The sequence below is a fragment of the Pristiophorus japonicus genome, chromosome 21 (genome assembly GCF_044704955.1).
Source record: "Pristiophorus japonicus isolate sPriJap1 chromosome 21, sPriJap1.hap1, whole genome shotgun sequence".
In the NCBI taxonomy this organism is placed as follows: domain Eukaryota; kingdom Metazoa; phylum Chordata; class Chondrichthyes; family Pristiophoridae; genus Pristiophorus; species Pristiophorus japonicus.
This window is the reverse complement of record NC_091997.1, coordinates 42,244,012-42,259,458: the sequence shown is the minus strand read 5'-3', so window position 1 is coordinate 42,259,458 and position 15,447 is coordinate 42,244,012. Positions and strand designations below refer to the sequence as shown.

At 42.6% G+C, this 15,447-nt stretch overlaps 1 protein-coding gene and 1 pseudogene across 1 annotated transcript; one reads left to right on the top strand and one right to left on the bottom strand.

Annotated features, from left to right (window-relative positions):
* LOC139233525 (interferon tau-like) overlaps positions 1-15,447 on the top strand; it is a 117,421-nt pseudogene that overhangs the window by 26,881 nt on the left and 75,093 nt on the right.
* Positions 2,291-3,820, bottom strand: LOC139234000 (interferon alpha-21-like). Its single transcript, XM_070864784.1, has 4 exons — positions 3,689-3,820; positions 3,214-3,303; positions 2,511-2,750; positions 2,291-2,401 (listed from the first exon to the last, which is right to left on the bottom strand). The coding sequence occupies exons 1-4, from the start codon at positions 3,818-3,820 to the stop codon at positions 2,291-2,293; spliced, it is 573 nt and encodes a 190-aa protein (XP_070720885.1).

Here is a 15,447-nt window from a genome sequence, read left to right as displayed (position 1 = left end):
TGGGGGTCAAAGGTGAGCGGGAGAGGTCAGAATAAAAGTAACATTTCAAAATATGCCTATAATTGTAATCTATGATGAAGAATGTAATAAGAATGATTTTTAAAAGTATAGAACGCAGGCGAAACACAGATTAGGGAGATTGAGGGAAAATAGTTTTTCTAGGTAAATAAGGAGATGCTGCTTCCTGTGGCAGAAGGGTCAGTATCCGGACTGCACAGATTTAAGATAATTACTCCTGCTCCTGTTTCTCCTACTCCTGCTTCTAGTTCTTATCTTCCTATATTGTTGGACACTAAGGGAATTAAGGGCGCTGGGGATAGGGCTGGACAGTGGGGTTGAGGTAGAATATCAGCTCTGAGCTTGTTGAATGGTGGAGCAGGCTCAGGGTCCGGATGGCCTACACCTGCTCCTATTTATTATGGTCTTATCCAGAGGTGTGATGATCAGATATTTATTCTTGATCTGATCTGGAATGCACGGCCTGAAAAGATGGCGTAAGCAGAGGCAATAATAATTATCAAAAGGGAATTGGAGAAATACTTGAAGGGGGAATTTGCTGGGCTCTGGGGAAGAGGCAGGGGAAGGGGATTAATTGGATAGCTGTTTCAAAGAGCCAGTACAGACATGATGCACCGCACGGCCTCATTGTCTGCTGCATGATTCAATTATTTTATTACACTATATGGTAAACACTGGTCGTAAACATAAAGGGAAATAGTAAGTAATTGCAACAACACATTAATCTATAGTAAATAATAATCTTAGAGCCTTGCACATTTCCTTCTGCACAGACTGACTTCCTGATGTCACGTTTGTGTCACACTATTTGACCTAACTTTCTCCCATTGTAAAGTCCAGTACCAACATTTACAATAGGTCTTGCCCGTGTGAACTTGACCGTCTGATTTCACAAACTGCACACTGGCTCAGAAAAAGTAAAGGTAACGATGTCGGGCTGTTGTTGGGCGTGGTAGGTTGGTGAATGGGTCGTGGAAAGTTTAAGGTGTAGGATTTGCAAATACAGCAACAGTGTCGGTTAACTGGCCCATGTAAACTATCATGTAAAAGATCAAGGTAGAATAACTAATCTTTAAGCCACAAATCTCACTGAAGGTAATCACAAGTTCTGATTACGTTTTTTTCCCCATCTTTTACCATTGAAAATTGCTCAACATTTGTAATTCTATTTTGATAAGTCAGCTGTTATGATATGGTTGCAGCCTTTGTCCATGAGCGTGTTGTTTTGTGCCTTCACAATCTTGCACTGGAGACAATGGCGTGAAGTGAGAATACTCAGTTGGGTAGCAGAAAAGTAAAACAGTGGTACTGTCTAGGAGATGGAAAATTGGGCCCAAAATTGGGTAAAAAAGGATTCAGAGTTTTGACTGGTCAGGAACAAGCGGGCAGTGGAGAGAGGAGAGCGGAGAGGGAGTCCCAGTAACAGGCAGTAGCTGTGGCAATCCAGAGAATTTATAGTGTGGAAAACTGACAGAAACAAACGAGAAAGAAATATCACTCCAGTAAAAGTGTAATATTGAAAACGTTTTATTTACACCAACATGTTTTCATCCAGTATAAAAAGTTTCCAGTTTAGAAAAACATTGTCTATTCCCAACTCTTAATAAATACCAATAAATTAACACGTCTTTTGATTTTCATTTTACGCATTTTATTTAACTACAATATTTAATTACATGAAGACATCAGAACTATAAATGTCAATAAATTAGGAAGACATGAGACGAGTTGAAGTGTTGAAGAGTTTTCGGGATGGAATTTTATAGTTTTCCACATTTCTGTATTTAATGTCAACTTCCATTTTTCTGCCCTTTCATCGCACATAAACAGACCAAAGACACAAACATTGTTCTAAAATAAAAGGCACTTCATAAAAGTAATGAACGTACAAAATATTTATGGTTTCACTGTAATTTCGTACGAAACTGCTTTGAATAAACATGTCTTATCAAATTATACAACTGTATGTGCTTTATATATATATATATATATCGACAGATACATACGCAATGAGCATATCTGTCGTGCACCAAGTATCTTCAATACAAAATAAATATTTTCAATCAATGTATTTTGCCATGAATAATGTTATAATAAATATTTTTTCCCTTGAAACAAAACAATGTAAAAAGTAAATCAATGTTCGCAGTCCCTATCTTTAGGTTCCTCTAGGCTTTTTTTTGCTGGTTTATGCGGTTGATTGAACAACAGAGCAACACTTAACATAACATACAAACATTTTAAAATAAATAATCACCAATACCAATCTCTACTAAACATGTAAATGTTTATCTCTTCTAATTTTCCCCATTATGGTACGAATCTGTTGTAAACGGGCCCTGGTCTCAACGCGGACTATTTCCCATGCGCAGTCACTGAATGTCTGAAAAAGAGAAATATTCAGGAAAATTTTTTAGAGAATGAACAGAATTAAATGGGGTGAAATGAGCGACACATCAGTAATCACACAGTTAAATAATCAATTGTCCCACCTTCTGTTCGAGAAACATTCTCAGTTTCTTAAAGTATTTGTTAATGGAGGAGAATCTCCTCGGCCTGGAGTCTGAGCCCGGTTTCCGGACACATTCTTTCAGCTCCCCGAGCTGCCCATCCAGGAGCAGACGGAAGGTTTCCACCTTGTCCCGGGCCCATGTGACTGAGCCCAGGTTCATGCTGTAGATCTTGGTGAGGTGACGCAGTGTTTGATGAACAATCTGGATCCTGTCCTGGCTCTGTGCAAAACACACACAATGTCATCAGAGGGGATTTGTTCCCATTTATCCAGCTCGTGATAGGACAAAATTCACAGCCAATCACCGCAATCAGCTATATCGTAATTGAATGGTCATCTGTAGATGCAAATATTTAAAGTGACTGAATTTAAAACCACAGCATGGAGATTGTTGCAGGTAATAATACTGTGTTAACAACTAATTGGTTCCTACCACATTCCGCTGTAGGTTAGTTATCCCATTTTTCTGAGCAGACTAACTCATTCGTTCAAGTAGACAAATCTTTCCGCAGAGTGTTGCCTAACACTAAATTTTTAGCCTTATTAAAATGAATAAAGTAATGCGCTCACTTTAAAAATGATTTACGTCCGTTTTATTTTGTTAATGTGGATATATTTTCCACACGGTAATTGCTCCTGGCCACATTAGCGGAATGATTACACAGTGTACAATGTGCACTCACCTGTACCCTGTTGCTGAGCTGGTGCAGGTTCAGGGAATTGTTGCTGAGTGATGCTCTTTCTGATAGACACTGTAGTGGAAAGGGCTTTCCCTGCAACAGGAGAGAGTAACTGTCAGAACCGGCTCCGGGCACATGCTTCACAATCGCTACTTACTCTCAGAAATGTTTCCCCGAAAACGGCTGTAATCATTCATTGTCATTGAACAATTTGTTCAAAGATTTTAGCTCTCGTATATTTAACTAACCGTCTAAAGGAATCAATCATTCTTTATACAAAATGTTAAACGGTTTCTGCACAATTTCTTCGTTATTTTAATACATCAATGTGAATTCCACCAATGAAATATTCCATATCGGTTGATGCATTTTGTAATAAAACCGATTCAATCTCAGCCGTTCCCCGACAGGAAATTATCCCGAGAAACTGGTGGTTAAGATTGGTTAGTCTAATCGCCGGGTCACCGAATAAACTCACCATTTCACGCAGGGCGAGGAGAGCCTCATTATTAATCTCTTCAAGTAACCGCAGCCTCTGGCAGTCCTGGCTCAGGGTCCCGGGCAACAAGAGGAACAAAATCCAGAGTCTCCCGACACTCGGAAAAAACATCTTCACCAACACCGGGAAAAGCAGCGATCTGGAACTTCACAAACCGGCTGTATCGGGGTTCAGCTCCGACAACAATATCTGCACGAGCTGCTCTGCTTCATTGTTAGATTGAAAGGAATATTCTTTCTGGGCGAGGTGTGCCCATTTTAAGGGGCACACCAGGATATTCCTTTGACGTTACAAAAAATTAATCGATTTTGATTCTAACCGCAGTTGCTTTTCAGGGAAACGTTTCATTCCTTTCCAAAGTGATTTTGTCATTTGAAACCTTTCACTTTCTGCTTAATTAAAAGGTGGCGTTGCCTCTCATCAACGAGGGTACAAGAAATAGTCTTCGATATTAAATACAGGGAGATTGTTCTCTAAATGTCACATCAGCTGTTCCTCAGGTCCCGGGACTTAAAATCGCAATTAATACAATAATATTTTATATATTTGTTAAGATCCTAAAATACGGAAACGTTTTATATCGGAAACTTCTCAGGTCGCTGTCTTTGTTCAGACTTTGGGTGATCCCATGGCACTTTTCTGAAGGTGATTTGTCCTTGTGTTCTGTCCAATATTTATCCCCGACCAATTAATTATCTGGTCATTATCTCATTACTGTTTGTGGGACCTTGTTGTGTGCAATTTGGCTGCCGCGTTTCCAAACACTTTAAAAGTACTTTATTGGCTGCAAATCACATTATCATGTTCTGAGGTTGTGTAAGAAATTATATAAATGCCAGGTCTTTCTTGCTTCTTCTATAAACTGACCTTTGCAATAAGTCAGGTATAGTCATATCACAGAAAAATATATCATGTTACATTTCTCCATATATATATATATAAATATATATACAGGTATGCATATAAAGAGGTGAAAATAGTATGAGTATACATATACGAGCTTATTTTTTCAGTTTCCTTCAAAATGATTGCTAGGTGGGACGAACAGTAACAGAACAAAGAATAGTGTAGAAAGAACAGGAAATAAATGGAGGAAAAATGCAAAGCCGACTAACATAGTGTTGGAATGCATGTGTGTTAGCGCGAGGAGTGTTACAAATAAGGTTGACGAGCTACAGGCGAAAGTTGCCAAATGGGTGTTATGATATAACGGCTATAACAAAGACCTGGCTTAAACATGGACAGGAATGGGAATTAAAAATTTCTGCCTACAATGTATTCAAGAGGGATAGGGAAGAAAAAAAAATTACAGGAGGAGTTTTGGCAGTATTGATCAAGGATAATATTACAGGTCGACAGAGGGACAATATACTCGAGGTTTGAAAGATTGAATCTATTTGCTTAGAGTTAAGGAACAGAAAGGGAGCTGTTACTTCCCTGGGTGATTCGTGTAGACTCCCAAACAATGAGAATGAGGTAGAGGAGAAAATCTGTAGCTAAATTACAGAGAAATATAAAAATAATAGAGCAGTAATAGTAGGGGACTTCAATTAACCTAATATCGACTGGGGTGTGTGGGGGGCGTGGGGGGGGGGGGCGGAGGGCTGGGGGAACAGAGTAATGGGCAAGGAGGGTGAAGAATTCCTCAAATATATATAGGAAAACCTTATTAATCAGTATGTTTGTGGCCCAACGAGGACTAAAGCAGTGCTGGATCCAGTCAGTGGAACTGAATATCACGTGCGACATATAACGTTTAGAGCATGAGGCAAATCTCTAGCCCCATGGACTTTCAAAAGGCATTTGATCAAGTGCCACATAACAGCATTATTCACAAAATAAAAGCACTTGATATAAAAGGACAGTGGCAACTTGGGTACATCGTTGGCTGAGCAGGAGGAAGCAGAGAGCAATGGTGAATGGATGATTTTTCTGAGTGTAGGGAAGTATGCATGGGGTCCCCCAGTGTTCAATATTAGGACCATTGCTTTTCTTCTACAAGGAGTACAATTTTGAAGTTTGGGAATGATACAAAACTTGGTAAGGTAGTAAATAGTGAGTAGTATAGTAGCAGATTCAGGAGGACAGAGGCAGACTGGTGTAATGGGAAGACACATGGAAGATGCAATTTAATGTGGATAGTTGTGAAGTGATGCACTTTGGGGAGAACAGCAAGGCGAGTCAGTATAATCTAAATGATACTATTTTGTGGAGGTGAAGAAGCAGAGGGACCTGGGGATGCACATTCACAAGTCTTTAAAGGTGGCAGCGAAAGTTGATGAGGTGGCTAAGTAAGGGGAAGCGATAGTTAGCTTTGTAACTTGAATCCAAAGCAAGAAAGTCATGCTAAACTTTTACAAATCACTGGTTAGGCCTCAGCTGGAGTAATGTGTACAATTCTGGGCACCAACTTTAGAAAGGATGCCAAAGCCTTGGCGAGGTTACAGAGGATGTTTCCCAGGATGATAACAGGGATGAGGGATTTCAGTTATGTAGAGAAATTGGAGATGCTGGGAATATTCTCCTTAGAGCAATGAAGGTTAAGAGGAGTCCTAAAAGATGTATTCAGAATTATGAGGGATTTTGATGGAGCAAGTAGGGAGAATGTGTTTCCTGTGGCAAGTGGCTAGGTAACCAGAGATCATCGATTTAAATAATTTGCTAAAGATCAAGAGCAGAATATTTTTCACACAGAGGTTTCTTAAGATCTAGACCTTAGTGGGTAGTGGAATCAGATTCCATGGGAACTTTTAACAGACACTTGGACATGTATTTAAAGGGAACTGATTGTTTCGGCAATAACCTTCAATACTATTGGTTCTATCTAGAAAGATATTGAAGGGTATTCCCGAAGCAACAAGCCACATTTCTCTTTCTCATGCTGATTGATGTGCTGTGAATTTCCAGCACTTCCTGTTTTAATTTCATATTCATTTTCCATGTAACTCTTCTTCATCCTTTATACAACTGTGTGTCTATTTAACTTCTTTCTCTTGTGCATTGTTTTGTAATTCTAGATGGCAGCAATCATTGCTGATATTCCTCAGTGGGGTTTCAATCATTATGTAAGCAATATAAAGCAGTTTCAACTACAATAAACAATATGAATAAGACATGATACAATTTTAAGTTAGGCAACATGCACTTTGTACTAGTTTACAGCAAAAATGTTTTAAACATTTCGAATTAGCTGCCTCATTCAGGGTGTAATTATGAGAAAGTGAATCCAGAGGAAACTTTGGATAAATATATAACTGACATAAAATCAAATTCAGACCGAGCAAGTACAGTATCAGAGAGGCTAATTATTTGCACATATATACATGGAAGAGTTATCATTTACACATATCCATTTTGTACTAAATTTGATCAGGTGTTTGTTCCTTTCATTTTGTGTGTTATAAATCCCTGTTGTTATGATGCATTATTAAATATAAAATGATTGGGACAAATTTAGTGTGAAGGGTATAGAGGTTGCAGAATTCTTGAATTGCTTTCAAGAGAACTTTTTTAGTCAGTATGTAGCAAGCCCCATGCAAGACGGGGCTGTCTTGGATTTAGTTTCGGGACTGAAGCTGGGCAAGTTGAAGGGGTACTAGTGGAGGAGCATTTGGACGCCAGTGACCATACTTCAGTCAGATTCAGGTTTGTTATGGATAAGGACAAGAATAGGCCTGGGATAAAAGTTCCAAATTGGGGAAAAGCTAATTTTACTAAGTTAAGGAATGATTTGGCCATAGTGGACTGGAAACAGCTCTTGTGGGTAAATCTGTGTTGAAACAGTGGGAGGCATTCAAGGAGGAATTCTGATAGATTCAGGCCTAACATGTGCCCTTAAAGAAAAAAGCTGGGAAAAATAATTCTAGAGCCCGCTGGATGTCTAGGAACTTACAGGGGACGATTAAGAAAAAAAAGGACGCTTATATCACATATCAATGGGTAAATACTTTAGAATCTTTAGAGAAATATAGAAAGATAAGAGGTAAAATTAAAAAGGATATTAGGAATGCTAAGAGAGATCACAAGGCATTCTTGGCCAGTAAAATTAAGGAAAACCCAAAGATTTTCTATAAATATATTACGAGTAAGAGGGTAGCTAAGGAAAGGGTAAGGCCTATTAGAGATCATGAGGATAATCTTTGTGAGGAGGCGGAAGATGTTAGTAGGGTGCTTAACGAATACTTTGCATCTGTTTTCAGAAAGGATTGTGGTAATGCAGATACTGCTATAGAGGATGATTTAGATTTGACAATAGGAAGTAAGATTAAGAAGGTTGCAGACGACTCTGAAATTGGTGGTGTGGTTGATAATGAAGAGGAACATCATGGGCTGCAGTTGGATATCAATCTACTGGTCAGGTGGGCAGAGCAGTGGCAATTGGAATTTAATTCAGAAAAGTGTGAGGTGATGCACTTTGGGAGGGCGAATAAGGAAAGGGTATACACATTAAACAGTAGGCCACTTAATAGTGTAAATGAACTAAGAGACCTTGGAGTGCTTGTCCACAGATCCCTGAAAGTAGCAGGCCAGGTGGATAAGGTGGTTAAGAAGGCATACGGAATGCTTGCCTTTATTGGCCAAGGCATAGAATATAAGAGCAGGGAGGTTATGCTTAAATTGTATTATACTTTGGTGAGGCCACAGCTGAAATACTGCATGCAGTTCTGGTCACCGTATTATAAGAAGGACGTGATCGCACTAGAGATGGTGCAGAGGAGATTTACTAGGATGCCTGGAATGGAGAATCTTAATTATGAGGACAGACTGGATAGGTTGGGTTTGTTCTCATTGCAACAGAGGAGGTTGAGAGGAGACCTCATCGAGGTGTACAAATTATTGAGGAGCATGGACATAGTGGATATTTCTATTGGTGGAGGTGGCTATTCTGAGGGAACATCATGGTCGAGGGTTTAGAGGAGATTTGAGGGGGGACATCTTCACACAGAGGATTGTGGGGATCTGGAACTCGCTGCCTGGAAGAGTGGTGGATGCAGAAACCCTCATCACTTTTAAGAGATGGTTGGATGGGCACGTGAAGTGCCGTAACCTGCAGGGTCATGGACCTAGAGCTGGTAATTGGGATTAGACTAGATGACCTTTGTTGGTCGGCGCAGATATAATGGTAAGTACTGCAGGGAATAGAATACGGCCAGGGTGATCTCCTGGACTAGTTTCGATCGCCTGGATGGGTCAGAGAGGAATTTTCTCAGATTTTTTATCCCTAAATTGGCTTGGGTTTTTATCTGGTTTTTGCCTCTCCCAGGCGATCACATGGCCCCAGTTGGGTTGGCGTGTAGAATGTTTTTATTATAAGGGGTGTTGCAGTGGTGTGGGGTGGACTGGTTGCGCTGGATGCTCTTTGCCATTCCGTTATTGTTCATAGGTTTATATGTAATCTTAGGACTGCTGATGAAGGGCTGTGCGACTCTTTGTTGGCTGGTGCAGACACGATGGGCCGAAATGACATCCTTCTACGTTGTAAATTTCTATGTTTCTATGTTCTGTGATCAACTGCTGATGTCTCAAGATACAAGGACAAAGTTGTTGAAGAAGGTTGGAATTATTTGTGTCATTGTGGCACTAATACCATCATCCCTCGAAATGAGAATGACTTGCTTCCACGCCAAAATGGGATAAGTTCACAGATGTTTCAATGAAGGACCTAATATTCCAGATCCCAATCGACATCGTGAAGGGTGGAAGATGCCTGTGCTTGGATTTTTTTAACGTGGCATTACAGAGCGAGGTCTTGGTCCAGTGGCAAGGATTACCCAAGACTAACTGGAGACCAGCCCTGCTGCACAGACCGAGCGCACACACATATCGCAGTGTGGGCTGGACCATGCTGCCCCTGGGCCCTCGCACTTCTGGGCCCCGATTGATGCATCTCCTGGGCCCTGGTCACTTCACTCTACGGACTCGTGCCATTCCTTCATCTCTCCTGCGGTGCCTGCCTGCAGCAATCAGAAACCTGGCATCGTAGCAGTCGCACTCCTTCAGCAGCACATGCTGCTCCCTGCAGTGGTATGCCGCCAAACACTGTTACCTCCAATGGTCTCCTACAGGGCAAACTTAAATGGTAGAACATGATCACCCTCACTGGTTACTTCCCTACTCCAGCAGGATTGTTGTGGAGAAGCGTCAAATGGAGGCTGGGCATTTCCCTGTAGGGAGGGAGTGAACCTGGAAGAGATCAATACAGCAGGCTGCTCCGACACAACTCTGAGCAGGGTGTCCAAGGTGTGTACCCTGGCAGGAAACTTTCAGTTTGAACACAAACAGTTGCATGTGGTCAGTGATTTACTGTTGAATGAATCAACAAAGTGAGCTAAGTGGAGTCAGGGTTGCATCCATAGGATGATCCTGAAGTTTGCTGAATTAAAATCAAGATATTTTTCTGCTCTTTTGTTTTGTAATTTTTTTCCTCTAAGAACATAATAACATAAGAAATAGGAACAGCAGTATGCCATATTGCCTCTCGAGCCTGCTCCGCCATTCAATAAGATCATGGCTGATCTGATCATGGACTCAGCTCCACTTCCCTGCCCTCTCCCCATAACCCCTTATCCCTTTATCTTTTATGAAACTGTCTATTTATGTCTTAAATTTATTCAATGTCCCAGCTTCCACAGCTCTCTGAGGCAGCAAATTCCACAGATTTACAACCCTCTGAGAGAAGGAATTTCTCCTCATCTCTGTTTTAAATGGGCGGCCCCTTATTCTAAAATCGTGCCCTCTACTTCTAGTCTCCCCCATCAGTGGAAACATTCTCTCTGCATCCACCTTGTCAAGCCCCCTCATAATCTTATACATTTCAATGAGATCACCTTTCATTCTTCTGAATTCCAATGAGTAGAGGCCCAACCTACTCAACCTTTCCTCATCAGTCATACCCCTCATCCCCGGAATCAACCTAGTGAATCTTCTCTGAACTGCCTCCAAAACAAGTATATCCTTTCGTAAATATGGAAACCAAACTACACGCAGTATTCCAGGTGTTCTTTAAACAAGAATTATCTCCTTGTGGGTCTATCTTCTTGGTAGACCCACAAGGAGATTTATATTGGTACTTCGCAAAAGTACTTTCACTCCTTTTCAACAATTTTTGTGCTCTCAATCCAGAACACTAATGACCACTGGAAGGAGACAATGGCTCTGGTTTTAGTCTGGGATGGGATCGATTCAAATCCAGATTTCAGAAGGGAAAGGGGCACTTTTTGGATCCCTCTCAGAAATATCCAGAACAACTGAAAAATTAAACTAACATGTTACTATTTGTTATAAGCTTGAATAGTTTCATGGGCACAGTATCATTGGCATTGCATTGAAAAATAAACAATGAAATCAAATATATTGAGATCAAAAGATGGTTCAGAGGATACACCTTCTCATTACTTTGTCACAGCTTCAGTTTTCTGCCCCCAAATATATTTTGCTTTCCTTTACGTTTTGCCAATCACTCCTTTTTCCCCTTACAGACTTTGGAAAGGCCAACAAAAAAATATCTAAAATAATTGCAGCCTCAGAGTCAAAGGACCTCTATGGACTGTGAGCATGTCATGTATAACTAATTAAGCAAATTGTATAAAGTTGGCCCAGCATGATATCAGCTAGCACTAAGATGTTTCTGTTACGCTCATAATAAAGGATGTAACTGAGTACCGTAAGCAATGAGTAAGTATGACCTTAGCTCCATTAATTAGACTCCGGAGTGCAGGTACCTCATGGGTGGCCTGCTTATATACCAGCATCCTTTGGGACTCCAAAAGTTAGGCCCTCTGGTGGTGGTGTGATACAGGTTGCCAAGGGTTAAATACATAACATCACTCCCGCGTAAAGTCAACAGTAAACTTCTTTACAGTGTGAGACACTCTGGAGCTTTTCGCTCTCTTGTCAATCGTCTCAGTAAAAATGCGGGTGTAGGTGAGCTGTTGATTCTTCACTGGGCTGCTAGGCCGCCAGCCTTGCTGGGGTGGTGGGGATGGTGAGTTTGGCTTCATGGTCAACCATGATGTCGGTTACCACTTGTGTGTGTGTTGGAGGGTCGAAGTTGGTGGTGTCCTCTTCGAGTTGCTCGTAGCTGTTAGTGAACCGTAATTTGATTTGGTCCAAGTGCTTTCTGCATTTTGTCCATTGGCCAATTTGACCTGAAACACCCTACTCCCTTCTTTTGTCTATGAATGCGCCAGTGAGACATTTGGGAGCATTTCTATAATTGTGTACAAACACAGGATCATTGACCTCAATATTGCATGGCAAATTTGCGCGATCATGGTACATACTTTGTTGATGCCGCCTTCCCTCGACGTGATCATGCAGATCAGGGTGGACAAGAGAGAGCCTTGTTTTGAGCACCCTTTTCATGAGCAGCTCGGCTGGGGGAACCCCGGTGAGCGAGAAGGGTCTGGTGTGGTAGCTGAGCAGAACTCGGGACAGTCGCGTCTGCAGGGAGCCTTCCGACACCCATTTCAAGCTTTGCCTGATGGTCTGAACTGCCCGTTCTGCCTGGCTGTTGGATGCAAGCTTGAACGGGGCAGATGTGATGTGCTTGATCCAATTGTGGGTCAGGAATTCCTTGAATTGAGCACTGGTGAAACACAGCCCATTGTCGCTGACTAGGACATCAGGCAGGCTGTGTGTGGCAAACATGGCTCGTAGGCATTCGACAGTGGCGGTGGATGTGCTTACAGACATTATTACACATTCAATCCATTTTGAATAAGTATCATAACAACCAAGAACATTTTGCCTAGAAATGGGCCCGCATAGTCAACATGGATCCCAGACCACAGTTTGGAGGATCACGACCACAAACTTAGAGGTGCCTCTCTGGCTATATTGCTCAATTGAGAGCAAGTGTTACACTGGCGCATGCATGACTCTGAATTTGATTCGATGCCGGGCCACCACACATGGGATCTGGCTATGGCTTTCATCATTACAATGCCTGCATGGATGCTGTGTAGTTCATGGCTGAACATTTCTCAGCCTTTCTTGCACAAGACCACGCGCTTACCCCACAAAAGACAGTCCGCCTGCAAGGACATTTCATCGTTGTGCCTGTGGAAGGGTTAATCTCTTCCTGCATCTCTGATGGGATGCTGGACCAGCTCCCCTGGTGGACACAGTTTTTTTACCAGGGAAAGTAAAGTATCCTGGCTGGTCCAGGTCCTGATCTGGTGGGCCGTAACGGGTGACTTTTCATTTTCGAATGCAGCCATCACCAAGAGCAAGTCTGCAGGCTGTGCCATTTCCACCCCGGTGGTGGGCAATGGTTGCTGACTGAGAGCATCAGCGCAGTTCTCTGTGCCCTGTCTGTGGCAGATTACATAGTTATATGCCAACAGCGTGAGCGCCCATCTTTAGATGCGGGCAGAGGCATTGTTGTTAATCCCTTTGCTCTCTGAGAATAGCTTATGGTCAGTTTCAAGCTCAATCTTGATACCAAACAAATGCTGGTGCATTTCTTTCACCCGTAAACATATGCCAGAGCTTCTTTTTCAATTATGCTGTAGGCCCTTGCTGGCTTGGACAGACTCCTGGACGCATAAGCAATCAGTTGCAAAATCGCCAATTCGTTAGTATGTTTTAACACACACCCCACCCCATATGACGACGCATCGCAAGCTAGCACTAATCATTTACATAAGCAATTCGCTTGAACATAATTGGCTTTCTCAAAGGCAGCCTCTTGTGAATTCCCTCATACCCAGTCATCTCCCTTGCGCAGTAGCACATGTAGGGGTTCTAGGAAATTTCCAAAATAGTTGAGGAACCACCGCAGCTCCGTCATGTTCTGTCATCTCGGCGCATTCCTGATGGCTTCCCTCTTGGTGACGGTGGGTCTGATTCCATCTGCTGTGAATCTTCTTCCCAAGAACTCGACCTCTGATGCCAGGAAAACACACTTCGAGTGTTTCAACCTGAGTCCCACGTGATCTAGCCGACTTGTAACCTCTTCCAGATTCTTCAAGTGTTCGATGGTGTCCCGACCTGTGACCAGTATGTTGTCCTGGAAAACGATGGTGCAAGGAACAAACTTTAGCAGGCTCTCCAAGTTCCATTGGAAAATTGCCTCAGCTGACTGAGTCCTGAACGGGCATCTGTTATCGATGAACAGAACTTTATGTGTGTTGATGCAGGTGAGGCCTTTCGAAGATTCCTCCAGCCCCTATGTCATGTAGGCCAAGATCAGGTCCAACTTGGTGAATGTCTTTCCTCCAGCCAGGTTCGCAAATAGGTCATCTGCCTTGGGTAGCGGGTATTGGTCCTTTAGAGAAAAACGGTTAATCGTTACTTTATAGTCCCCACAAATTCTGACTGTGCCATCACCTTTGACTACTGGGACAATCAGACTGGCCCACTTGTTGAATTCCACCAGCCCAATGATGCCTTCTCGCTGCAGCCTGTCCAGCTCAATTTCCACTTTCTCTCGCATCATATACAGTACTGCCCATGCCTTGTGGTGGATGGGTCATTTTCCTGGAACCAAATGGATCTGCACTTTTGGCCACCAAGAAACATCCAATGCCTGGCTCGAACAACAATGGAAATCTGCTTAGAACCTGGGCACATGAGGAATCATCGACGGACGAAAGCGCTCAGATGTCGTCCCAGTTCCAGCGTATTTTTCCCAGCCAGCTTCTGCCGAACAGTGTGGGGCCATCCCCTGGCATGATCCATAGTGGAAGTTCATGCACTGCTCCATCATGGGAGATTTTGACCTCTGCACTGCCAATTACAGGGATCGGTTCTTTGGTGTAAGTTCTTAGCTTGATGTGAATGGGGCTGAGCTTGAGCCTGTGTGCCTTGTTGCACCACAGCCTCTCGAAGGCCTTTTTGCTCATTATGGACTGACGCGCACCCGTGTTCAGTTCCATGGATACTGGAATTCCATTCAGTTCAACTTTTAACATTATTGGTGGACATTTCGTGGTAAAGATGTGTACACCGGTACATATCTGCCTCCTCGATACGAGTCTCAAGTTCAGCCTGATCCACCGTGGATCGACCTTCCTCTGCAATGTGGTGGTTTGCAGGGATTGAAGTGTTTGCAGCTGGAGGTGTCCCATTGTTCTGCAGCTGCTGCAGGCATTGTGCTTGAAGTTGCATTGATGGTCCCGATGATCACCTCCACAACGTCAACAAGGTGTTAACTGCCTTGCATTAACGATTGATGGCGGACTCTGGGTCATCTGAAATCGAACTGCAGCCGGCGTGTATGTTCTGCCATGTATATTCCTGCTCGAAAACATTGTTACTTTGTACACAGTAGTGGCTGAAACCTCTTTATGTTGCAAAATTTGTTTCATGTTATCGCTGGTGGAGGATTACTCATGGCCAATGCGAAGCACAAAAAAGTCTCTGAGCATTTGTTCAAGGAATCCATCAAATTCGCAATGTCCTGTAAGGCACCTTAGTTCAGCGACATAGCTCGCCACTTCCTGGCCCTCTGACCGTTGATACGTGTAGAACCGATAACTCGCCATCAAAACACTTTCCTTAGGATTTAGGTGGTCCCGGACCAGCGTACACAATTCTTCATAGGATTTGGTTTTTGGTTTTACCGGAGCAAGAAGATTCTTCATGAGGTCATAGTTTGCTGCCCAACAGACAGTAAGGAGGATCGCCCTTCGTTTGGCAGCATTCTCATCCCCTTCGGCTCATTGGCCATGAAGTATTGATCAAGTATCTCCACGAAGGTCTTCCAATCATCCACTTCTGAGAACTTCTCCAGG

Excerpts from the sequence above, each read along its gene's own strand:
- LOC139234000 (XM_070864784.1), bottom strand. The coding sequence starts at position 3,820 with ATGTTTTTTCCGAGTGTCGGGAGACTCTGGATTTTGTTCCTCTTGTTG. Across the intron at positions 3,304-3,688 it reads TCCTCGCCCTGCGTGAAATG|GGAAAGCCCTTTCCACTACA; the intron begins GTGAGTTTATTC and ends CTCCTGTTGCAG. Across the intron at positions 2,751-3,213 it reads AGCTCAGCAACAGGGTACAG|AGCCAGGACAGGATCCAGAT; the intron begins GTGAGTGCACAT and ends TGTTTTGCACAG.